The sequence below is a fragment of the Thermobia domestica genome, chromosome 8 (genome assembly GCF_964235325.1).
Source record: "Thermobia domestica chromosome 8, izTheDome1.hap1.1, whole genome shotgun sequence".
Classification (NCBI taxonomy): domain Eukaryota; kingdom Metazoa; phylum Arthropoda; class Insecta; order Zygentoma; family Lepismatidae; genus Thermobia; species Thermobia domestica.
The window spans coordinates 69,468,170-69,495,791 of NC_137461.1; the positions used below are offsets into that span (position 1 = coordinate 69,468,170).

At 35.0% G+C, this 27,622-nt stretch overlaps 1 protein-coding gene across 2 annotated transcripts in view; it reads right to left on the reverse strand.

Annotated features, from left to right (window-relative positions):
* Positions 1-27,622, reverse strand: part of Schip1 (Schwannomin interacting protein 1) — a 523,495-nt gene that overhangs the window by 121,290 nt on the left and 374,583 nt on the right. For both annotated transcript variants that reach the window (XM_081768603.1, XM_081768604.1), the window contains exon 6: positions 21,004-21,101. In XM_081768603.1, coding sequence (XP_081624729.1) covers positions 21,004-21,101 — 98 coding nt within the window. The remainder of the gene's footprint in view (positions 1-21,003; positions 21,102-27,622) is intronic.

A 27,622-nucleotide genomic window follows, 5' to 3' on the forward strand; every position in this document is an offset into this window, starting at 1 on the left:
CATGGATCCCAGTAACGAGACGTGTTTATACAGCACCTTGAAATATATATGTGAATAGGCTGAGCGACTGGGAATCCCAATACCTTGTATTACCTTTGACCAGCCTTTATGGATCAAAGCAGTGACCATCGTCACAAAAACTGGTCTCAATATAGTATGTAAATAGGTGCATTCCATGTGCTGATGAGTTTTCTCGGCAGTATCGGCAATATCATGGCCGGTTCTGGGTTGTCGGAACTGATGACCACGATTTATGCTGAACACACTGTTAGAAATATGCTGTCCATTATAAGCAGATAAGAATAGATGTTGATAAGAATAAAACAACTATGGTATGCAGTACAAAAACAAGGTAGTTCAAGGGAAGCAAGATAAAAATAAATTAAACGACTAAGGTCGTCAATAGTATGCAGGGCAAAAATAAAAGAACGCAGTCCGGCACAGGAAATGAGATAAAGATAATTAAATGACTAAGGTCATTCAAGGGAAGAAGGTAATAAATTAAACGACTAAGGTCGTCAATGGTATGAAGAACAAAATAAATTAAACGACTAAGGTCGTCAATGGTATGCAGAACAAAATAAATTAAAAGACTAAGGTCGTCAATGGTATGCAGAACAAAATAAATTAAACGACTAAGGTCGCCAATGGTATGCAGAACAAAATAAATTAAACGACTAAGGTCGCCAATGGTATGCAGAACAAAATAAATTAAACGACTAAGGTCGCCAATGGTATCTAGGACAAATATAAAAACAACTAAAGGTCGTTCAGGGAAGCAAGACAAAAATAAATTAAATGACTAAGATCGTCCGTGCTATGCAAAACAAAACAAAACGACTAAGGTCGTTCGGGAAAGGACAATAACAAATTAAAGAATGAACATCGTCCATGGTATGAAAGGTAAAATAAGTAGACTAACGTCGTTCAAAAGGAAGGACAAACATAAACTAAATTTCTAACGTCTTCCATGGCATCCAAGACAAAAACAAAACGTTCAAGGCCATCCATGGTATACAGGACAAAATAAAGCGACTAAGGTCGATCATGGTATGCAGAACAAACTTAAACGAACTAAGTTTGTCCATACTAGTCACACCAAAAATTAAAAATTACAAAGGTCGTTCATGGCATACAAAACATAAATAAATTTCTTAGATCGTCTGCTATAACAAATCCGTTAATATCAGTTTTTTTTTTAAATAATTATTCTTCAAAGAACTAAACTGATTTAATTGAATTTTCTGTTCAACTGTTACATGTCAATTGCATCAATTGATAGTTGATGCACAAGTTTTGCTCAGCGGAAAGAAGCAAATTACTTCTGGAAAAGATTAACTATGTGCAGAACATTGTGAGCTAGCTGTTCCTAGAATTCAGGTCATGGGAAACCATGTGCATAGAACAGACAGAACTAATTCGATTACCCGACGATAGATGAAACAGTGGAAATGGGAAAAGAGAAAATTGACACGAGATAAGAGGGAGAGAGAGAACACGGTTTAATCATAGTTGCCATCCGTATCGAGTTTTTATGAATGCTCAAAAATATGGCAAAAAAATCATTTTGCTTTGTGTATGCTACAATGTTATTAACGTATAACGAAACAAGCAACAGTGTCAAAGGTACACCATGTGAAGGAGTTTGATTAGAATGATATGCAACCAACTTTATGTATATGTATAGCATGGTTGCATACTACAAAGGAACATTATAATACATGGGGAGGCGATTTTTGATTGTTCATATCTTGAGATCCAATGGGTGGATCACCTCCATCAACACACTTGATTTCAATGCTCTACATCCTGGACAAAAATGATGGAGATCCATCAAATAGTTCATCGGATTTTTTGTCTTAAGAGTCCCTATCACTGCAAAATTAAAATACCGCTAATTTTACAATAATTATGTGATATCTTCAAATAGATAAAAGATAATCGAAAAGTGGATCAAAACCTCCCTAGACGATGCTATTTTGCATGAAGTATCATTATCACGAGTCACCTAGTAGCTTTTCATATGCAGTTATTTAGAAATGCGAAAATAAATGCCGATTTTCTAAATGGCTGGAAATTGAAAGCAGATAAATGAGTCTTGATAACGGTATCTCACGCAAAATAATATTGTCTAGGGAGGCCGTGTTTCACTTTTCGATTATCTTTTGTCTAATTGAAGATATCACATAATTATTGTAAAATTAGCGGTATTTTAATTTCGCAGTGATGAGGCCTCTTAAGGACACACAGGGTAAATATAGAAGAGAGTTTTGATTGGTTCACCAAACTTCTTAAAAGCGTCCAAAGATAAGAAATATAACAATCTTATAGATCTGATTGAGCGGAAAAAATGTTATAGGTGATTGTAAATCCTCTGTGCAGCTTCCAACGAAGGAAAAAAAAGCAATGCTTTTGTAAATATATAAACATTAGCACTGTATAATAATCACGTAACCTAATAAAGATGAAACTCCTACCAAAGCATATTCTCATCAAAGTTTTATCTTGACACTAGCCAGATGACAATGTATAGTATGGTTCGTGAAATATAGCCCAAAATTATTAGTAATTCTTAAGCTTTAATTTCTGTTTAACTGTTCAAAGACGAGGCATACCGTTAGATATATCATAGTAAATGGAAAAACAGAAAAATGAATTATCATATGCTAAAATAAATAATTGAAAATTAAATGAAATCTTTAAGTTTTACGTCCCACGGTTATGCCGGCCAGGCTAAAGGAGACGGTAATGATGAGAATGAATGACATTGAATTATGAAAGTGGAAAGAAAACGGGAAAAGCCCGAGAAAACCCACATACGGGTGTTTGTCCAACACAATGTGCACTTATCGCAAGCTGGAATCGAACCAAGGACGCAAGGACCCCATGCACCACAGGTGAACGCTTTGTCACTGGAGCCCCTAAAATAGATAATAATTGATAATGCAAGTAATGATTCTTATTCTGCTGGAACAATATGTACTGTAACACTGGCGTCTCTAGCATATAAAATTTTGTGCGGGGGAGGGCATCAAAGAAAGTGATTTAAATGGTAACTTAGCCCAACTTGTGTATTATCTTCGATTCAATTTCTTACCTTTCTGCTTCTCTTCACGGATCCCCTGTTATGTAACCGAGTTATATATCAAGAACTCTGTTACAGTCGTTTGAAAGCCTGAATATTATATTCCAAATAAATATTATTATTATTTATATGTTATTCTGTCGTTAGTATATAAATTAAATTAGAATAAAATATTGGATATTTTGTACAGCAAAACGCGTCCCCCTCGTCTCCCCTGCCAGAGACGCCCGTGTACTGTACCTAGGTATATATAAAAGGACACACTCTTAAGCTGTATATATTATATTTATTGTTCATTTGTTTCCTCCTATCGGTTACTATTGTTGCCCATGAGACGAGAAATAAGGTTATCGCTTCATATCTAGTTTTGTAAATTTATGGTTTTATTTTTTCTGGTTAGTGTAAAGGAACAAGTTTCGCCAATAGATGTCACTACCGTCTTCCTATCTCTCCCATGTATTTTTTACCTTTTATTATGAAAATTTACAATTTCTTTTATAAATTTGAACCTAGAGACTTCAAATTTTTAGAGAAGGAACCTCATAACCTATTAAAGGGAACAATCCGTGCCGATTTTTTTATTTAGAATTTTCTTCATTGTTGAAACAGCTTTATTGTTAAAGATTTGGATATCCATTTCAACAATAAAGCTGTTTCAACAATGAAGAAAATGCTAAATAAAAAATCAGCACGGATTGTTCCCTTTAGTAAGTTATGAAGTTCCTTCTCTAAAAATTTGAAGTCTCTAGGTTGAAATTTATAAAAGAAATTGTAAATTTTCATAATAAAAGGTAAAAAATACATGGGAGAGATAGGAAGGCTGTAGTGACATCTATCGGCAAAACTTGTCCCTTTAAACCAACCTTAAATTTCATCTATCAGAAGCCTTTTGCGTTGACGAGAGATCCACGAATTGGTATGATATAACAACATTGAAACTATTATTTTTTTTATCGGAATATATTGTGTAAATGACTTGCCTGTCTTTCAACGTTGATAAATGCTCTTCCATCGTATTTGCCATTATTTTATTCCATGAATCAGGTAACGCTAAAACAGTGTTTGAAAAAAACTTTCAGTTTAACGTCCCACGTTTATACCCGTCATTAGTGGCGTATTTAGGGGGGCTTCCGGGCTTAAGCTCCCCTCCGAAATCTTACTTAATATAGTAAAGTATATGAAATATCTTGCAGAATTTTCACATTTTCAGGCAAAGCCCACCCCCCCGAAAGTTAGCAAAGTCCCCCGAAACAAAATCGTAAATACGCCACTGCCCGTTAGGCTAAGGGAGAAAGATGATTACGGGCAAGTTAGCAAATGATGATGAATGAATTAATTGGTGGAATTAGAATGTGGGTGAAAATGGGAGAGACCCCGAGAAAACCCACGGACACTATGTTATCCACCACAAACTTACTTGGTTGGGGATTGAACCAGGAAACCCACACACCGGAGGTAAGCGAGCGCTCTACCACTAAGCCACCATGACCTTCCGAAAACAATGTTTGAGATTTAAGACTTGGACAAAGCAGTGTTGCCAACGAAACTCGAGAAACGACTCGTCTCGTCTCGAATTTGAACATGCACTTCTCGTCTCGAGGGCAACACTGCGCATGACACACAAATTCCTAACAGCAACTCACGTATTACTTATTAAATTTGATAAATGAAGGAAATAACCGAGTTTATCACATCAAATCTTTTCTAGGTACGAATTCTACGTTATTTTACTTTCTGTTTGTTACCCCCTCCCCCCCCCAAAAAAATACAAATCCATAATATTAGCACATTTTTTGTTTTTTAAATGGAGATTGTGTCCACCCTTCTTGTCTAATGACCCTGCGATATCTCCTAATACATATCGTTGGGTATAGACAGGGCTTAACTTCTTAAAGCCCGCCGAATTGTTCTAGTAATGAACGTACGTTTGGAAATATACTAGCAAAGAAATAAGCCCCTTTCCCAATTTAGAAGCGAAATTTTCGAACACGGTGGAATATGTTATCAATTTTTTTTAAATAAGGAATTTCTATGTCTAGTTTCACATTCCATAATTTCAGGGATTCGTGAGACGCTAGTTTTGGAAAAAAAAAAAAAAAAAACTTCCGCTGCTTCCCCCCTCGCTTTGGATACGCGTTTCATTTTCTAAGTTTTCGTCATTGAGTTGTGATAGAATGTTTCATACAATTTTTTGTATTTTGGATGGTAACACTGTAGGAAACAATACAAAAGTGACTCTTGGATCACTGCAGTTCAAGTTTGTCTCTAGAGGTTTAGTTTTCAATCCAAATTATGTTGTAGTTTTTCTCTTTTTTAAAAAAGAACTAATTTCAATGTGACAGACAACATGGTAGTCCTTTGTGGAAAACAAAAGAAAATATGACGACTAGTTTTTTAAATAAATGGTAATAAATAAATAAATAAATAAAATACAGTTAATTACAAAATCAACAAAATACTGTAATTCCATTCTGTGTGCTGCGAAAACTTGGATAAAGATAGAAGTATTTCCATTCCCAGACAACTTTCTTTGATTTATCGTGTGAATGGAGTATATGTATAAAAACTTGGTAGTGTTCTTGCTTCGCAATACAACTACAATATTCTGAAAACTCTTTCAGTCCCTAGGCTATATAAGACGTGGATCTATATCATAACGTGCGTTCCGAATCATATGTGGTTCTGCCGGGAATTGAACTCAGATATTCGTATGCTAACCTTATAACCACGAGAGAGCTCGTTATTATTATTATTATTATTATTATTATTATTATTATTATTATTAATAATAATAATAATAATAATAATAATAATAATAATACATTTACACACCAAGTTTGATCTTCCTGACATAGGCAATTCATGTGATGTTTTATTCTTGGCAAACAACTTTGAACATCATTTATTATTATTATTATTATTATTATTATTATTATTATTATTATTATTATTATTATTATTATTATTATTTGGCACGTGATTAATTTAATAACAGTAGTATATTTGTCAGTGATTCGACCCAACCTAACTGCGAGATCTTACAATGTATTTGACATCCGATATTCCTTATTCCTTCAAAAATGGCTATTAGAAACTGTATCAGATATTTTTGAACCCTTGATAATAAAAACATTAACAGTTAATTAAAATATTAATTAAAAATGAAGCCAAACTATACAAAATAATAGGTCAAATGAACTGTTTTTGAGTAGATTTCTAGTACAGTTGCCATAAAGAGTACATACTCCTAGACTTTTTCGTCATTAGCTTAGAATATATTGTATCAAGTTGTCAATTCTTGGTGTAGAAAAAAAAGTATAATTGCCTGTATGTTATCGAAAACTGTATTGCAAATTACGAGTCAACAAATTCCGATATTATCGGCAAAACAAAACATTCTCTATAACCATGTCGACATTAATCCGACAATGGGCCGATATTATGAACGTGGACCGGTCTTGGGCCGGCAGCGGGCCGAAAATTTAGATGGAAAGTTGTTCATGGAGTAATGATAGAAACACATTTTATATATCACTGTACATTCTGAGAGAGAAAGAGTAAAAAGATGATTATTAGTCTAGAAAATTCAGATAGGAGAATTCTCAAGATTCTGTAACACACACGAGATTTTTTGTGCCAGCATATGTACAGATTTGCTGCTTAGACCAATCTGTATAGCCGCAAATAAACGGAAATCGTGTGGTCCTCCATTGGTAAGTACGGGATACATAACATTATGGTTATGTACGAGGGTGCTTCAGAAAGTAATGCCTCCAAGCCTACTACTTGGTTAATAGTGATGCAAATAGGTATACTCTGAACTGTTTCTCATTGATGCATTGATATTTAAGCTACAGAATGCCACTTGTTTCACCTTCCTATCTCTTTTCGTTACAGAGTAATGGAACGATCCATGGCATCCAGTGATGATGTCCGATTGAAACAGCGGGTTGTCATTGAATTTCTGAATTTCTGAATGTTTGCGTCCAGGAACATTCGAGCCGTGGAAACATCATTACGATCCGGAAACGAAGCGTCAGTCGATAGAGTACCGCCACATCTCCTCTCCTCCGCCAAAAATTCAAAGTTGGCCCGTCTGCTGGCAAAGTGTTGACATTCCGCTTCATCCTGTCTATAGTCCAGATCTTGCGCCCTGCGACTTTTGGCTCATCCTCAAACTTAAGGATCAACTAAGAGCCAAAGCTACAGTTGTGACGCGGAGTTGGAAAGAGCAGTTTGGCAATGGCGTCGCCAGTAGCCACTACAATTCTTCACTGATGGCATGAAAAACCTTGTTTTCGCGTTGGCGCAAGTATGTTGCCCGTAATGAGGACTATGTTGAAAAATGATGCCACCATTTGCAACTGACATTGCAAGCTTTCCAGCGATAGGTGTTTCGGTGGTAACTGTCAAACACTAATACAGGTATAACCTTGGAGGCATTACTTTCTGAATCACCCTCGTATTTTGATAAACATTATTTGGTTGAGCACAGATATTACATAATACAGAAAATATGATTTTCCACGATTGCTGTTCTTCTGCCGTAGCAAGAGCAGCACCTGGAAAACCGCCTGTAGCCGAATCTACGAATTTTCCTTTTAAACGAGTTTGATTTTGCTCTCCGTGCAACTCAAAGGATTGAATCTAAACAATCAGAGATAGCTATTTTCAATAGCACCTCATTCGAGCTTGTTCTGGGCTCTGACTCACTATCCTCAACAGAGTTCGCGCACACTGGTCTCAATAATGTTCACGCGAGCTCAGGCTTGCATTCGTAGAGCTCTGGTTTGCCACCCTCAATTCGGTTCGCGGTCGATCGGACTCGAACATTAACTCGCTGTTCATTTATAGGGCCCGCTCTTGATGTTAATTAAAGCAGAGAACCTGGCTCGCAAGTTTTGTATAGCTTAACACATGGATTTTCTTGTTTAGATGTAAAAATCGTGTTTCAAAACACGTGGAAACATCCAAAGGGAATTTATTCTAAGTTGATTCGAACCATTATTATTAATATTGTTCAGGATCGACCTGCCTAAATTAACTTAAAAAAAACAACAGAAAAAGTGCTAGCTTATGTTAGGATATTTAACGATACGGACAAAAAGTTGTCTTGCGCTGATATGAAAACACGTAAAGATGAAAATACTGACATTAAGAGCAATGTTTACATTTTGTTGAGCCTGAAGATCATCATGAAGGTCATACATTTATCAAATTATCACATGAAGCTGTATAGCGTGCTACTTGAATGCACTGCAGCTCATAAAGAACATATGGGACTATAAAGAAGTAGGCCACATATAGCGTACACATTTTATTAGCTATTGCATACGATATTCACATATCATTTCACATTCTCGGAGAAGCTGCAATTTTTCTCTATATTGCAACTTAAAAAAGAAAAATACAGTGCCCATGCTAATTATCACAAAACAGGAACTGTTTTCTTTGTATTTTTCTGACCTAAAAATAACAATAGTTTGACATCTTGTGAATACCATATAGACCGTTTGGGATGTCAAGTTTGGATCTACTGTGCCAAAGGAATGCATGCTAGTCACTTGAGTCGTTGGTTAATGTAAACAACGAACAGTCTAACAAACCTGTGTGGCACCAGTGGTACAATCAACCTGGAGAAAAAAATCCTCTTTATGGGAAAGACCTAAAAACTAAATTTCTCACACTCTGAACTCAATATTCTATAAAGCGGCATGCTGTCTTTGAAATTTCCAGCAGCTAGAGATCGGAAACAGAGGAAACTAAATAAAAAAAAAAAAAAATCAATTTAGACTGCAATTTTCTCTTTGCAAGTACGGTATACGAGCCCTGTTGAAGATTCAGACGAACAAAGAGTGTATTTAATTTATTATTGGGTTCACACTCTTCCAGGCGATCTACTGGAATCATTAGATGAGTCATTACAGAAATTGAAATGGTGTTACGATTTAATGGTAAAGTTCCAAATACGAGTGAATAGCTTTATTCCTCGAAAAATGTAGCAATATTTGCAGCATTAAATTACTGTACTTAGTTTGCTGGATTTTACGCAGAATCTGATTATTCGTCATTGGAAAGAACTGCACGTATTACCAAGAAGCCGCTTTCTAAGAGCAGTAAATGTTGTTTATTATTGATCCAATATCTGATGAACACATGCCAAGTCATATTTCGAGCGAACAAATGCATGCTTTTATCTGAAAATATCACGACGGAATAGACAAAACCTGTCTCAAACAGCAGAATTGTGTACAAATTAAGATGAATTACGTTAATTAAAAAAAAAAAAAAAAAACCACACACACACACACACAATTTGATCGTTTTTTGATCAATTTTTTTTGTGTTTAATTTAATATACGTATTCGAACAGAAAGGAGGGAGGAACTGTCCAGGCACACATCCAGAAATTTTTATTGGGAGGGGACCAAATTTTGGGAGGGGACCAAATTTTGGGAGGGGACCAAATTTTGGGAGGGGGGTGGTCCAAAACTACAAACCACTTTGTACTATTGAACGGGGGTATTATTCTGCACACGAAAAGACGATATGTAAAATACTTCCACCTATATTTTCAGATAAAAAATGATAGATTGTTTTTGTAAGAGAAAGAGTACAGATGAAGTATAAAGTCAAATTTTCATGCTACTTCAATCGTAAGTATAGTTTTATTCAGAAACGGTTCAAATGTATGTTGAGTTAGGAAGTTTATTTAAAAGGTGCCGATCTCGTTGAACCCCCGTGGGTGCGCTCTTGGAATTGACTACTTGGACTCTATCGGAGCTAGGGACGTACGCAGGAATTTATTTCAGGAGGGGTCTAAAGCGTATCGGGCGGGTCCAAATGCAATTTGAGGCTAAATTATATGAAAATTTCTAAAATTGCCCCTAAAAGTAGACTACATTTACAAAAAAAATCGGGATTTCGGGTAGGGATGCGTTCGAGTCGAGTCGAGACAGAATTTTCCTGACAAAATTCAAGTCGAGACACAGCTCTTCCAATAGAAAAATATATATTTTTCGAGTCGAGACATCACTTTTAAAGCACATTTTCGAGACGAGACAGTCTGAAATCATGTCTCGTACGCATCCCTAATTTCGGGGGGGGGAAGTCCGGACCCCCAGGACCCACCCCTTGCGTACGCTCCTGATCGGTGCTCCCTCGTGACTAAGCGGTTAGTGTACACGCCTTTGGCGTGGTAGACGGATTCGATTCCCGGTGGAAGCTCATGTGGTTCGAATCCACCGGTTTTGTCTCTCCCCAAAATCTTTCTAGTTCAATATATATTTGTAATTTTCTCAATAAATCTGTACTTGTTTAACAGGGAAATGATTGATGTAGCATGAAAATTTGTTCTTACCCTTCATCTGTACTCTTATATAAAAATAAAATCAATCTCTAATTTTTTTCTGAAAATATACGGAAGATGGATGGAAGGACGTATTTTACAATTACTTATCGTACTTTAGGGTGCAGAATAATATCCGATCAACACTACATAGACGTGGTGGCTTGTAATTTGGACTCTTCCCCCCAAAAGCTTGGAACCCTCCCAACGAAAATTTCTGGGCGTGGGCCTGGTTAGTCTAAAACCTTAGGAAACTCTATTAAAAGTAGTATTCATTGAGAAGAAGACATGTGACTCTCTGTAGCACAAAATCAAATAAACTTAGAAGAAGAGAGTAGTCTTTAAGGACAGACTGTCATGGATCCGCCACTGGTGAAACACAGATTGGTGTTGCCTTATTAGAGATTTAATTTCGTAATAATTTTATACTTAAGCAATTACTAATCTTCTTTGAATGTTTCAATTGGTATTAACTTATATACAAACTATTTTAATCTCTTTTCATTTTGTTCGTTTCTGGTTTCTTGGACATAATATAAAGTATACTATAAATAATAAGAACGCTTACGGTGCCATCTCTTGCATTTTTTTTAAATCACAAAATCTTCAATGCAGAGTTCTTTTATGACTCTTCTGCCATCTCGTGAAAGACTGTTGAGTTGCTATTACAACTCGTTGACGAAACCGAGGGAATATTTTCTCAATAGATGTCGCTAAAGATCGTGTTACCAGGAATGCAAGATGTGGGAATTGTCTGTGCCCCTGAAATTTTTGATCATTACATTCCTTCTCCAAATAAAACTAGCTATGGTCAATTTTGATAATGAATGGCACAGACGGTCCTTTTTTATTCTCTCAGTATTTTTCGTAATGATCTTTGGTGATCATTACACATAATGTTCCTTCTTCAGTTTGGTGAACATTCCAAGTATTAAATTAATTCTTATTTTCTGACTTCAAAGATTTTTCTGTCTTGCTTTCTGTATTACGACCCTGAAATTATTCTCCTAATACAACCGCTAGAGGACTGCAGATAGTGTTTCACATTTAGAAGTATTTCAGATTTAAAACTAACTAACTAACTCTATGGCCTATGGAACCCGGAGGTTCAGTGCCGCGTTCACAAAAGCTCTCCACTGACTTCTATCCTTAGCTAATTGCATCCAGTTTCTACTTTGTATTCCTATCTCTGCGAGATCCCTCTTAATATTGTCCTCCCATCTGCGCCTAGGTCTTCCTAATGGTCGTTTTCCTATGGGTCTACCAGTCAAGACTTTGAAAGCGTTTCTACTTTCTTCCATTCTAGCTACATGACCTGCCCACCTAAGCCTCCTAGACTTGACGACCCTAACAATGTTGGGTAAACCGTATAAACTATGTAGTTCCTCGTTATGAAGCTTCCGCCATTCCCCATTCTCGTTCCTCTTGGGTCCGAATATTCTTCTCAGGATCCTGTTCTCAAATACTTTCAGTCTATGTTCTTCCCTCAGAGTAAGCGACCATGTTTCACAACCATACAGAACAACAGGCATGATTATCGTTTTATATATTTTAAGCTTCAAATTCCTCGACAGAATTCGCGACGACAAGAGATTTTGAACCGAATAGTAACACGAATTCCCTGCTTTTAGTCGACATTTAATTTCTTCGTGAATATGATTTTCGTCTGTTAATATTGATCCTAGATATTTGAAAGTATCCACTTTATCAAAAGCATTATTTAATATTTTAACGCCTCCACAATTTGCCGTATTACGGTCCCGACGCACTTCCATGTATTTAGTTTTCTCTGCATTTACTTCTAAACCCATGTCCCTGCAAGCGTTTAATAAGATCTCCGCATTTATTTCTACTGTTCTCCTATCATCCCCTATTAAATTTACATCATCAGCATATGCCATAACCTGGTGAATGCCGTTCAACTCTAGGCCCTGGTTGCTATCTTTGATTTTCCTTATGGCGTATTCCAGCACAAGTATTTCAGATTTAGACACTGTAAATCACTACTGAACGTTCCTGCGAGGGAAATTTATTAAGTAAGCTACTTTTATTTTATTTATTTTTTTCAGCTGGGTCGCTGGGTTATGTTCTAACGCATCCCAGGAATGTCAGGTTGAAAAACATAATACTTTAAATGAACATATGAAGCACGCAGAAAAAAAATCTTACCAGTCTTAGTAGAGTTACTATTACTAGTCTATTATTCTATAATAATTCTAAAAAAAAAAAAAAAAAAAAAATCAAAGATGAGATATGTGGCGCATTCAGTGCTCAAGGGAATAAAACTAACTCTACTTTAAGTTATTTCGGACATATTTCTTCTTTAAGATCTCTATCTGAAGCCCCTTTCACAGCTTAAAATATTCATGTTTAAATATTGTAACATAACTCTTATAATGTTAAAGTTTGTACGGCACAATTAAGTATATGTGTCTCTTTTTCTCACAACTTTGGATAATTGGACTTGTTTCCCTTGTGCTCTGAACGCTCCATATACCACTAAATAGATTTCATAAGGTTGAACATGATAGAGGGTGATTTTTTTTTTAAAGAAAATTCGGAGAACGAATTTCTCTGTAATTCTTTTTTTTTTTTTTTTTTTTTTAAATGATGCTGTATGACAACCACCATGACATCTGTTGAGTTGAAACTGGTCCTGCTGAAGTATCCTGTCATTTAGGCTTTTCTTTATGGCACTACAAAGACTACAGTACCCAGTATAATTAATGAGATATCGACCGAAATAATGATTAGCTCTAGAAACTTTATTTTCTTTGAACTATAATATTAACCAAGATAACATATAAAGGGTGTCCCAAAATTCACACAAGATTTTGAATTTTGCCACCTTTGTTGCCAACGAAAAAAAAAAAGTGTGACAGTTCAGGGTTATTAAAAATGCAGCGCTACACGGAAGAACAACGCGTTTTCACGGTTGAGCAATATTTTAAGAATAATGAAAGTTTGGCAGCCGCAGTTCGCAATTTTCGTACAAAATATGGTCGGAATTGTGATTTAACTTCATCAACTGTGATTTTTTTTTTTTAATAGGGAGATTGGATCAATTTGTGATTTTAAACACTTTGGCCGTCCTTCAACAATTCGTTCAACCCTAAACATTGAAGCAATTCGAGAGTATTGCTGAAGGTTCGGAAGACATCATCTGATCATTCTTCTTCGAAAATGCAGATAGTCAGACAATAACAGTTAAAGATGCTCGCTATCACGACATGATGAACCAGTTTTTTGCTCCTAAATTGCAAGATATGGATGTGAATGACATATGGTTTCAACAAGATGGTGCCACATGCCATAAAGCCCGAGAAACAATTCAATTACTGCTTGAATCATTTGCCGTGTAATTTCAAGTTTTGGTGATTAGAATTGAACGCCCAGATAATGCGATTTAACGCTGTTGGACTTATTTCTTTGGGACTTTTTGAAGTCTTAGTACCCGGCTATTTGAGGCGATCGCAAAGCGTATTTATTGCTCATGCGTACTCTTGGAATACGCTGACCATGTATTTAAATGTAGATGGCTAATCATAAACGCGAAAGCAATAAAATCGCTGAGAAAACGTCAGCTTGAGCGTATTTGGTGCGGGTTGGAACAATAGATCGCCTGCTGTTTAAAAGATTTCAAAAGGAAGGGAAAAAAAGGAAAGACGTGTTGCCAGGCAAAGGGATTGTAGCAAGAAATAGCTGCTTGGAAGATGGTTTGTGCAGAGTATTGGAAGTCTGCTATTACACACCTGGACCTGGTAAAAAGACCTGGCAACCCTGACTGGCTCACAGTATGATTTACACATCTAGTGAAAGTAAAATTACTGAATAGCCACTTTGGCCGCGTTCGCTACAGGGGGTAACGCTTTCTCGACTAGCCTAGGACTAAGGTTTATATCAAAAAGCCCAAGACCACCCACTTCTTGAAGGAAGAAATTGAGCGCTGTATCAAGGAAATTCGAAATGTTTTCATAAACTAATCTCGAGACGTAAACTAATACTGTTTTAATTAAGAATGATATACACTAATTGTGTTTCAAACTTTATTTTGTATCATTTATTCCAATATTTCGTTGGTTTGAGATTTAACATTCCTTTCCATTGCCGAAGGTATAAGACATGGAACTACAGTTTAAAGTGGGATCCAAATCACATGAAATCATACAAAGAATTAAATCTCAGTCTTCTGCGATAGTCACAAGGGACCTTTTTTGTATTTGTTTCGCTTGAATTTAATTATTATCAAATGATTAGGTTTCAAAAACTTCAAAGGAGATACAATAAACCTACAGTAGTATACGAACCCTTCGATTCGCGAACAAATCGGTTTACAAACAAGTTTTGTAATCATTTTTTTTTTCTTTCGGCTTACGAACAATATTTCGGAATACGAACGTACACAACACACGCACACAGTGTTTCTTCCTGACATGTTTTAGTGGGGCAGTGCCACTCCAGTGCTCTGAGAGTGCCCCCGCGGGAGATCAAAATAATACGCCTATAACATAATAATAAATAGAATAGTAACGTGCGAAAATATGTGTCCCTCCGAATACTAAGTGTAGGAGAACTGAACTTTGTTTGTTGAGGAAGAACTTTGTTTGTTGAACGCGTTTGAGAGGAATCTATTTTTAATTAAATAAGGAACTTTTTTTTTAGGAAAAACTTTGTTTAACAAGTTTGAGATTTTTTTTAAAAAAAATAAGTAGGGGCCATTTTTTGAGAAAGAGCTTTGTTTGTTGAACGCGTATCAGGGGGATTTCATTTTTTTCAAATTAAGTAAGAAACTTTTTTTTTTTTGAAAGAACTACGCTTGTTGAATATGTTTGAGAAGGATTTTTTTCAAATGAAATAAGGAACTATGTTTAAAAGAAAGAATTTTGTTTGTTGGATGCGTTAGAGGGAGATTTCTCTTTCCAAATCAAGTAAGGAACTATTTTTTGAGAAAGAACTACGCTTGTTGGACGTGTTTAAGTAAGGGACTATTTTTTGAGAAAGAGCTTTGTTTGTTGGAAGCATTTGACTATCTTTTTTCCCAAATTAAAAAGGAACTATTTTTTGAGGAAGAACTACGCTTGTTGAACGTATTTGAGGAGATTTTTTTTTTAAATTAAGGAACTATTTTTTGTGGAAGAACTACGCTTGTTGGACGTGTTTGAGGAGGATTATTTTAAAAATTAAGTAAGGGACTATTTTTTGAGAAAGAGCTTTGTTTGTTGGAAGCATTTGACTATCTTTTTTTCCAAATTAAAAAGGAACTATTTTTTGAGGAAGAACTACGCTTGTTGAACGCATTTGAGGAGATTTTTTTAAAATTAAGGAACTATTTTTTGTGGAAGAACTTTGTTTGTTGAATGCGTTTGAGGGGAATATCTCTCTTTTTTTTTTTTAAAAAAAAAATAATAAGTACGGAACTATTTTTGAGAAAGAACTTGGTTTATTGAACATATCGGACTGAATGATACTGTCATCATTAGGCCTAAACTAAGTAAGTTATATCTTTGTTGCTTATGAATTGGCCTAAACAAACCAATGGCAATTTTAAAATTGATGTTTTATAAATCATTGCTTTGGATTTTAGTGTGCCAATAACGTTGTTTCATGTCATTTGAGTTTCTCGTGGTTATATGAACAGCTTACGCATGTTCGATGCTGAAGACTCAGGTTCGATTTCCGGAGAAAGCTTATGTGATTGGGATCCCACATTAAGCTGTAGATCCGTCTCATACAGCCTCGGTGTTGAAACACGCGCTAACCTCTAATCCAACCAACTAATATTTTATCTCATGAATTTTAAGATTTAAATATTTTGGAAATGATTTCAGCCTGAAGTGAAGAAATGTTTGCAAACAAAAACGTAGAAGAAGACCCCTTTATAAAATATTTTAAGCACCAGTATCAACCTCAGTGATTGAAGTCTATATGGATACAAATGTGTAGTCAACTCAAGGAGATTGAAGGTAGAATTCTTGAGGGCACTTATCTGTCTCTAGACCATAACTACAGAATTGCAATGTGAAAAAAAATCAATTTGATTGCATATTACTGCTTCTGGCCCACAATTTCCTTGAGAAAAGGCATTTCTTTTTTCTTTTTCTTTCTCTTTTTCTTTCTTTCTTTCTTTCTTTTTTCTTTTCTTTTTTTCTTTTTTTTTCTTTTTTCTTTTTTTTTTTTACGACAGCTCTATTTCCGTGTAGGTTCCTGTCGTTATTGACCTGACAATGATTTTGTGCATCATGGGATGTATTTAGCCATTTCTGGTTTTAAGAAATTCAAGACTTTTGTCAGAAGCATTTTCAGAAGCTATTAAAATCGCTTTAAACTTTCAAATTCTTTGGTTTCTATGCCTTTAAATAAAATCGTATTTTTATAATAATAGCTTTTATGTAGTTAGAAACTATGAATATCATGAGAATTTAAGTTAGCTTCCTAAAAATTATCTTGATCTCCGTGCCTTACTATCTTGGCTACGGATCTGTTTTTACCTGAAGTCGAATTCTATGTTGTAAGATTCTTTAGTAAAATTATAGGAAATCACTGACAGTTTCGCTGTCATGGTAATATTGATACCTCATAATTTAGTGTGGCACAAGGAATACGTTAAATAGTTTACGAAAGTAATGATCAATAGCAATAAGTATCAATCATTAGAATGTTTATATTTTTAATATTTCTCGTGTTAGGGTTCACTGTAACTTAATATTGATGTATTGACAACCTAGTCGTCAGTATTTCACTGTAATTTTATTAAAAATATTATCGTATTCTATATTTACAATTAGTTCTGCTTCGCATGAGAGAAAACATTATTTAAAAGTGAACAAGTTATGAAAACAAACATACCTTGTGTTACTCTTACATCAAAATTCGATTTTCGCTCCGCTAATATGTGTTCAAAACACCCTGCATTCCAAGTTTACATTCTTTCTTCAAATACAGTCACCAAAATATTCATAACACACCAAAAAAGAGACGAAAGAACAATAAAAAATGAACCATCACAAGGAGAATTGACGGAGACGACTGACAGACTACATGTGTGTATATATATACCTCGCGAAATGAACATATTCACCACACACTAGCTAAACATACGCACACATACAAACACATGTAAACGACCAACAACACATACGATCAATAGCCTGGGCCTTGAGAGGACGACGAGCACACGAGTGTGGTATGTAATGTACTGTACTACATGAGAACAACATGCAAACTGCTCATTCTTATCACTGGAGATATGCTTGTATATGCATAACTTCTTAGCACTTGGGCCCACGCAAAATGTACCCTCCGTGAATGTTGGGCTATTTATCATTTTTTTTTTTTTTTTTAAAAAAAGTGGGCGTATAATGGAAAGAAATTTCGTGGAAAAAGTTCTGTGTTTAATGGTACGGCAACGTTCATGTTCAACAGAGTCATAATCATACAAAATAACTGCAAATGCGCGTTAATGAATTAATCAAAGAATAAGGTTATTCAACTGATTTACCTACTTCAGTATGTTAATAACATATGTTGCGCAATGGAAGCAAACGGAAAGAAAAGTAGAGAAAAGGAATGGAGGAGAAACAAAAGAAATGGAAAAAAGAGAAAGAGAGGAAAAGTAATGCACATAAAAGAAAAGGAGAGGAAAAGAATGGGGGGAAAAGAAATGGAAAAGAGAGAGAGAGGAAAAGTAATAGAAATAAAAGAAAAGGAAAGAAAAAGAAATGGAAAGAGAAAGAGAGAGAGGAAAAGTAATGGAAATCAGGGCTGGATTAACCCATCTGGAGGCCCGGCACTAGAAAAAATATGTGCCCCCCCGCTGACTTCACCTAATACATTTCTGTAAAAGTACAGTAGGAAAGTTGAGGGAATATGTTTCATATTTTTGGTCATATTTTATTTTATATTGATGATTGTATCTTCATGATTTTTTTTAGATAGCCAGCTGAGATTTTGATTAGAGTGGAGGCTCCTCTCCACCTGGAGGGCCAATGCTATAGGCCCCCTAAGCCTCCCCTTAATCCGGCCCTGACGGAAATAAAAACAAAGGAAACGAAAGAAAAGGAAAACAAAGGAAAGGAGAGGAAAAAAAGGAAAGAAAAAGGGAATGTAAAAAAAAGGAAAAAACAAAGGTACGAAAAGGGAAGGGAAAGAAATAAAAAGGAAAGGGCAAAAAAGAAAGAAAAGAAAGGGAGGAGACAAAATAAAGAAAAGGAGAGATAGTTAAAGCAAAGAAAAGGATAGAGAAGGATAGGAAAGATAAAGGGAAGGAAAGGAATCAAAAGCATTGAAAGGAAAGAAGAAGAAAAGTAACGAAAGAAAAGAGAAGAAAAGTATGGAAGAAAGAGAAGAATGAAAAGAAATAGGCACAGAGCGAATTCGTAAAAGTGTGATAAGTAATGGTGTCCTTCTTGCAAGATTTACGATGGGCTTAGGTAGAAAAGAATAAGAAAATCAACATCATTATCAACGGGACGAAATCACTCTTAACAAGGGAGGAAGTACAAAAATAAATAAATAAAAATAAAATAAATCGGAAATTATGAGTAAATTAAATGTATCATAACTGACAGCATGCTGGATTTGGCACTTTTTGCATTTTACATTAGCATGTATTTTAGATTTAAAAAAATGTAAAACGTAGTTGAAGAACAGAATCCATAACTATATGCAAATCCTGACACGTGAACACAAACAGTTATTGCTAAGATTACATTTTACATTTATTAAGACTGTCGATACGATCGGAACATGCACTTGTAATTCAATCTCTGATCATTATAGTACTACGAAAATAAGATTTTGTTCTCCATAGCTCTTAAATTTTTAATTGCATTGCGTTTAAAACTTACTTGGTAAAAATAATAAGAGAAAGACAGAGATGTTTAAAGTAGTCTCTACATAAAACGCACCGTTGCGCAAACTTGTAAAGTTTATTATTAACAGACACACTAAATTTTTATTACTCATATCGGCCTTGAAACGATACTAAACGTCTTTAACATGAATAATTAAAGTAAGCTCAGTTGAGAACAGAGGTGCCAAAATAGACAGTTTTTTTGAAGGAGTTTTCCATAAAAAGCCGACTGTTTGGAAAATGAAATTTGGCTTTCTTGAGTTTGTGTGACTTTCTTGTTTAAGTCCCACTTTTGTTTCTCTGTAGTGGATTCTACAATTAAAAAAGTAAGCTTACAACATCCAATACATGTGAATTCTGTATCCGGTTCAGGGCTAGATGTCTTAATTGATTTTCAAATTAGTCATTGTAGTTGTTGCCAGGCACTGTACATTATGCAATCACCATATCCCAAATGTCGTTTGGGTTGCATAACCGTCTTTATCAAATACCTGAAAGTTATATATCTTGATATATATGTGTGTCTTACTGGTTGTCTAAATTCAATGTTGCAGATAAGAAAAAGTTATATAATCCAAGAAAAAAAAACAAAAAGTTTTTATTTCTTGTATAAAATTGTGCTTACTCTTCGTTATCTGTTCGGAAAATATTTTATCCTAAGTTTCAAAGAGTCTTTTTATTTTACAAAATTAATGTTATAAACTGCTATTTTTGGGTATGATGATAGTTCAACATCATTAGACACAGAATCTCTTCTTTCTAAACTGTTATATCTTATCAAAATTCTTCTAATAAGAAATTTGTGGATAGCGTTTTGAACGTTTTCTCCTTTGAATGTTAGCACACTACATACAGTTATAATGAAGTTTTAGTTAATACATAAATTATAAATGTATTTTCCCCCCACGAAATCTACTACAGTTTCAGATCAGTTATTGCTAATACTATTATATTTTAAAACATTTTTTTTTTTTTTTTTTTGTGATTGAACGCAAGGGTAAAAGTGGATCTGATAAGGTAGGGGACGGATAACGTCACGCCATCCCCCGTGCTTATCTTCGCCCATCGTAATTTTTAGGAAGTTGGGGGACGCCTTCTTCGCGTTCCCCCCTCACTTTTACCCCCTGGTTGAACTTTAATCTAATAATTTGATAACCAATTCGTTGGTACTAGAGTGTGTCCATCGATTTGCACTTTTTCTATCCTCTCGAATGACCGATTTTCTTTGATTTTTGACTGTTTTCAGATTTTCTTTACAGAATGCAGTATTTAAAAGTGTTTTTTATGTTGTTATAATGGCAAACCCAATTTCCACTAAACTTGAAATATTTTTTTAAATAAAAATTTTCCCAGGCAAAAAAAGTTTTTTTTTTTTGCTTTTAACTCGGTTTTCTCTGAGCTCTTACGTCTTTAATTGAGAATGTGTAATGTATCAACATAATAAATCAATTTCTCTAATAGTTAGGATTAATAGGTGTACAATGTGACACTGAAAAGCTAGGAAGATATCTCCTGTTTAATTCTTTAATGTATAATAAGAAAAAGCAAGAAGAGAACTCTTAGACCTTATCTAATCCTCTTCGAAAACTGTTTTCATTACATATTTACATTAACATCTCAATACAAGCAAATATAGACTACGTATATACACGTAGTCATTGATTTTTTCTTTCAATTTTCATGATTTTTGCTATAAATTCAAATGAGAATGACACTTACCCTTCTCTCTTCTTCTCTGGCTGCTCTGAGATGGGACTCAATGGCATCCAGGTCAATTTTTGGCATAGCAGTCTCAATGTTGTAGACATCGAAGCCTCCTGCAAAATGATGATAATAATATTAATAAACTTATGCGCTTTTGAAATATCAAGTTCATCAAAAGAAAAATGAACATAAAATAGAGAGGATTCCAAGAATCCAAAACTTTTTTTTAAAGAAAATTTTGATCTTACAACTCACCAAGAACTACAGACCGCTAGACACTTTTAGTTCCATAATATGAGGTCAGCACATCAGTTCCAACGAGAATTTGATAGCTCTTAATTCAAATAGCAAACCAATCATCACACGATATGATGAGGCAATGGAGCATTAAAGGGGCGCACCCATTAAGAGGCCTAATCAGTGCGAAATTCAAATACCACTACTTTTACAGTAATTATGTGAAATCTTCAAATAGATAAAAGATAATCGACATGTGGAACAAGAGCGCGCTAGACAATATTATTTTGCATGAGGTACCGTTATCACGAGTCATTTAGTAGCTTTCCGTTTACAGCCCTTTAGAAACGCGAAAATAAATGCCGATTTTCTAAATGACTGGAAATTGGAAGCAAATAAATGAGTCGTGATAACGGTATCACATGTAAAATAATATTGTTTAGCGAGCTCTTGTTCCACTTTTCGATTATCTTTTATCTATTTGAAGATATCACATAATTACATGTAAAATTAGCCGTTTTTTTAACTTCGCCATGATGGCGCTCTTACGTAGATGAATATTATAACTTGAAGTTGTCATGGATTTTAATCACTTCCGGTTTTAGTAGAGGGTTCAGGATGAAATGTGTTCTTGGGACCCTTAATCGATTTGCAGAAAACCGCTTCTTGCTATCTATTACCTATTTCACTTAATGGTGACCATCGTTAAAACCGGAAATGGTTTATTTCTAAAACTTATCATTTGAATATCACCTCCATTAACCATATCGATTCCTAAATTTCAATCTACGTCCTGGCCAAAAAATTAATGGTGATACATCAAATAGTTCTTGAGATTCCCAAACAGACAGATGAACAAGGTAGTAAATATATAAAAGAGATTTTGATAACGCAAACTCATTTAAAAAGAATAAAGATCTGCAAGAATAAAATACAAGAGGTTTCTTAAGAGCCTGCTATACTAAAAATAATACAAAATTTACCATTTCTTTTTTTGCTTGTTTCTCATAAGTGAAAGAAAATAATGAAATACAACATACCATAATCATAGATAATGCTATTCTATAACAGAAAATGTGAACTTGGAGAATTTTCAGTGTTGACAGCCATAGAAATTACACTTGGAAAATCTTCAGTGTTGGTCCATAGAAATTACAGTGTTGGCATCCAGAATAACATTTCCCCCAAAATCTAAGTTAAGGCAATAACTAGAGAAACGAACTCAACTGCATTTCATTACGTATCATGTTGTTTTGGTATCCTGTGAACTACTTTTTAAATAACAGTTATATTTAGTTTGTAATAAAATAGTTTTAACATACAGTTATTAAAATTAAATAATAGTGTTATTTTAAAAGCAGTGTACAGGATACCAAAACAATTTGATATGTAATCAAATGCAGTTGAGTTTGTTCCTCTAGTTGCTGTTTTAACTTAATTTTTGGGGGAAATGCTATTTTGGCAACACTTTAATTTCTATGGATGGCAACACTGAAAATTCTTCAGGTTCATATTTGCTGTTGTAGAATAACATTATCTATGATTGTGGTAAGTTGCATTTCATCTCCATTGACTTATGAAAAACAAGCAAAAGAAAATGGTAAATTTTCTATTATCTTTAGTGTCAGGCTCTTAAAGAACTTGCTAGAAAGACAGTTTCTTACTGAGAACACGTGATGGTATCAATAGCGGCTGCTGACTTGGGTTGTGAGGTTATGCAACCACCCACTTTGTAACCTCAAATAATGTTATTAAAGTTTTAGTCTAGTGTTTCAGCACAAATAACACCCTGCTCTTCAACGCAAGACAATGCATCATTGAAGAATTCATTTAAAGGAAGCTAGAACAAAGAGTAGCTTACGTTTATAGTTGCATGAGGGCTGCAAGTATATCTACGTAGTAACATTAAGCATTCGGTAGGGAAATTCTATTTCTTAGCATAGAGAAGGACATATATACTTGCATTGCTCCTACATTCTCGTATTGCCAAGAATGTCACTTAACAAGCTCTTCTTTTTTTCTATTCATTCTCGACAAGTGACAGAGGAGTGGGAAGAAAGAAGAATGAATGTATGACAAGATCTCTCACAGAAAATAACAAATACGTGGTGATGGTGATGAGTTTCAATACAATTAAACTTGATTGAGATTAAATTTTGTAATCTTTACCCCATTTGCACGATTTTTTGAGAAGTATGTCCCGTCCCCTTTGTATGTGTAAATAGAGAATGTTATTTCCCCCTGGTTTTAAGAGCTTTAAGAGCTATGTATCCTGTAAGTTTCGTTCTAATCGCCCAACTCCTTGGCTAGATCCAAGAGCCAAACCATAGGATTTTGCAGAGGGGGGGGGGGATATCCTCCTCTGCTTCCGTCAAATAATATCAGAAAGACATTTTAAAAATTATTTTCGTTCTTAGAACGTTAGGGAGATTAAATTTTGCAAGTTTTATTCTATTCCAAAAATTTGAGTGGTATATGCCCCTGCCTCCCCTTGTACATATAAAGATTTTTTTTTTTGGGTTTTAATGGTAGGCCGAAGAATTATGTATCCTGTAAATTTCGTTCCTATTGCCCAACTCCTTCTAACTTAGACCTAAGAGCCAAACCATAGGATTTTATAGGGGTATATTCTCCTCCACTTCCGCATAATTATTATAGAAAGAAATTTTAGAATTATTTTCGTTTTTAGCACGTCAGGAGGACTAATTTTTGCAAGTTTTATCACATTCGGATGATTTTTGAGTGGTATTCCCACACGCCTGCCAGAAAATTATATATACGCACACATTGAAGCTGTATTATATTACGGTTGGTACGCACACATTGAAGCTGTAGTACAAACACAAAATACATAAATACCTTAAGAAAAATATTGTCCATCGCTAGCCACCACTTTCGCCCATCTGTCAGGCAATCTACGGATTCCGTGGCGAAAGAAGTCCTCATCCTTGGAAGCGATCCAGTCAGAGACCCATGTTTCGATATCTTCTGAAGAAGTAAACCGCTGTCCAATCAAATCGTTGTTCATGCAATCGAACAAGTAGTAGTCCGAAGGAGCAACGTCTGGTGAATACGGCGGGTGGGGTAAAACTTCCCATCCGACATTTTCTAAATAGGTTTTGACCGGTTTTGCGACATGTGGGCGATCGTTATCATGTTGAACAATAAGTTTATCATGTCTGTTCTCCCATTCTGGTCGTGTTCTGGCCAGAGCTTGCTTCAAACGCATTAATTGTCGTCGATAACGTTCTCCATTCATAGTTTCACCCGGTTGCAGCAGCTCATAGTACACCACACCTTTCATATCCCACCATATGCACAGCATAACCTTTGCACAGTGAATATCTCGTTTTGGTTGTGATGGACCTGGTTCACCTGGTTTCACCCAGGCCTTTTTTCGTTTAGGGTTCTCGTAATGGATCCACTTCTCATCACCCGTAATAATTCGATGCAGAAACCCCTTTCTGCTCTGTCGTTGAAGCAGCAATTCGCAAATGGTTTTTCGTCTTTCAACGTCTCTGTCTTTCAATTCATGTGGAACCCAATGTGACATCTTTTGAATCATTCCCATGGCTTTCAAGCGTTTGGAGACTGTTGTTTGATCAACGCCTAATGCTGCTGCAAGTTGTTCCTGCGTTTGACACGAATCCTGCTCGAGCAATGCTGTCAATTCTTCGTCTTGAAATTTTTTTGGCTGTCCAGCTCGCTCTTGGTCTGCCAAGCCGAAATCACCACTTCTAAACCGTGCAAACCACTTCTGACACGTTCGCTCAGCTAGAGCATGGTCACCATACACTTCCACCAAAATACGATGACTTTCAGTCGCACTTTTCTGCATGTTAAAGTAATGCAGCAGGACACCCCGCAAAAACACTTTATCAGGCACAAATTGCGCCATGTTCACTTAACTACAAACTGGTGTTGTTGACGCTTTAATCCACTGCCCTATAATACGAACGATACGCGATGACAGGGGTTTGCAACACGTGTGGATACACGGAACTGTGGGACGCTCCGTTCGTTGCGCCATCTCTTGTCCACCCGCACGAATTAATTCCTAGACCAAATATATATATATATATATATATATATATATATATATATATATATATATATATATATATATATATATATATATATATATATATATATATATATATATATATATATATATATATATATATATATATATATATATATATATGATAGGCAAAAACGTTCCAATCTGTCAGTTCCTTCTTAGTTAGACCTAAGAGCCGAACCTTTGCCTAACCTTTCTACGTATAAGATTCCTCTGACTCATAAATAGCTTAACTTGAAAATTTAAAAAGTGCGTGATAACATTTAAATTAATGAATTTTTCTGTATTACACATATGAATCGATTTCTGTTAAAAGGGCATATGTGCAGTAAACACAATTTTCGGGAATAAAAAACTTCTTTTTCACGAGTCGGTTCGGTTGATACAAAAGAAAAGAAAAATATGTGTAAATGTACACGGTTACTGATTGTTTATTAGCTATATAGGATGCAACTGTGAATTATGGTTTAATCTACAAAAAATATTAAACTTTGGACACATAGTCCTTTTAACAGAAAACATAGTGACATAAAATATTAAACCAGGGTTTTTCTGAAATATATCTAAAATTTTAGACACTATTACATTGGTAATATATTAATGAAAGACAGAAATACTAATAATAGTAATTAGTAATAATAATTTGAAAGCAAACATTTTCCTCCCAAATATTACTTTTTTTAAAAAAATAATCTCTGTCAGGATAAGTTCTGAATTAACACTTTTCGTCACTGTTTGCCTTACTCCGACTTGTAAAGTACTTTGAATCCATATCGGAAAATATTGAGGTTAATGCTGGAATATACCTTGGCCACCTACATGCTAAATAAAAATCCTGCAAACCTTAATATTGTGCCAGAATAAAAGGTGAAATTTTCTCACCGTATCTTTTACGGGATCTAAAACTGTGGCTAGGAAGTTGAAATTGATCTTCAACTGGTCTAACGCCAAAGCAGGCAATTATAAGTTTAAGTGAATTTTATTTATGTTGTGCGACGAGACATAATTGAGAATGCAAAGAAATAGCTTTGCATAAGAAAATATTATTTTAATGGTAGGATTTGTATTTTTAACCCAAGCTAGTTTTCTTTAAGTTTTATTCCTCAAATTCCTGAGCGTTTATCCAGATTCTAGTACAGCTGATAGACCGACCAACAAAGCACATTAATATATTATATCATAATATAATATTATAATAATATAATTCAATGGCTTATATTTTCAACACGTTCCAAGGAATACACTTCTTTTTAACACAAATCGTTGCATCTACCTCTAAAATATTCGTTTAAAAAAAGTGAAATCGTAAAATATGTTACATAATCGATTCATATATTGATTATGTTATCGAGATAGGCGTATTGAATATGTATTTTACTACTGTAATATTTTACAAAAATTACTCTTTGCTTTTAATAGAACAAAATATTCAACTCACTATATGTATTTTTAAATAACTCTTTTACTGCTGTAAATTCTGTCCGAGGTAGTGCTCGATCGTAATTATGTTATTCTTTGACACCATTTTAATCATATAACGGAATTCTAGTACACACAATAAGTTAATATTTTTTCACCCCATCTTTTACTGTTCTTGATTCAGAGGAAGAGACAGTGGAAACCAACGTGAAGAAAGGTCAAAGCTTTCTGTTCGACAATGTATTGATTTTCTGTTGCATGTAGGATATGCATAGACCATACGAAACAATACGAGAAAGTCCCTGCATGAAAAAAAACTACCTCACGATACAGGAAGCTTCTTTTTTTCCCCTCTCTTTTATTATTTGAGGTGTCGAAACACAGCAGGGTCAGTCAGTCACGGAGGAAAGAGAGGTCAGGAAAATAAAATTCAACTCATTTCATAGGTATATTCTTTCTATTAGAGACTCTTTAACCGTGAAAGCTGATATAGTAGGTGGCCAAGGGCGGCCATTAGGGGGGCAAGGTGGTGCGCTCGCCCTCCCCCTTGAAGAAATTGTACTTCGCAATATCGAAAACTCAATTGAATTTTTAGAATAGTTACAGCAAAATTTGAAACTATATTTGAAATGTCGCTTATTACTTGTCCCCTTTGGAAACCACAACATGGGCGCCCTTCTAGGTGGCCACTAAGTCCCATTACCCCTTGATAAATGCTAATATAAGTTTTCCCGTCATCCCTTTATAAATGCTAATGTAAGGTTTCCCATTGTTTCAGATTGTGTGAACAATGGTTAGTACTTTCAGTTACAGTATTGAAGAACGTGTTATTGCAAGTTGGTGGGTGCATGAGAGAAACCACTTGCCTGATCACCACGAAAGCCCACACCTCATCAC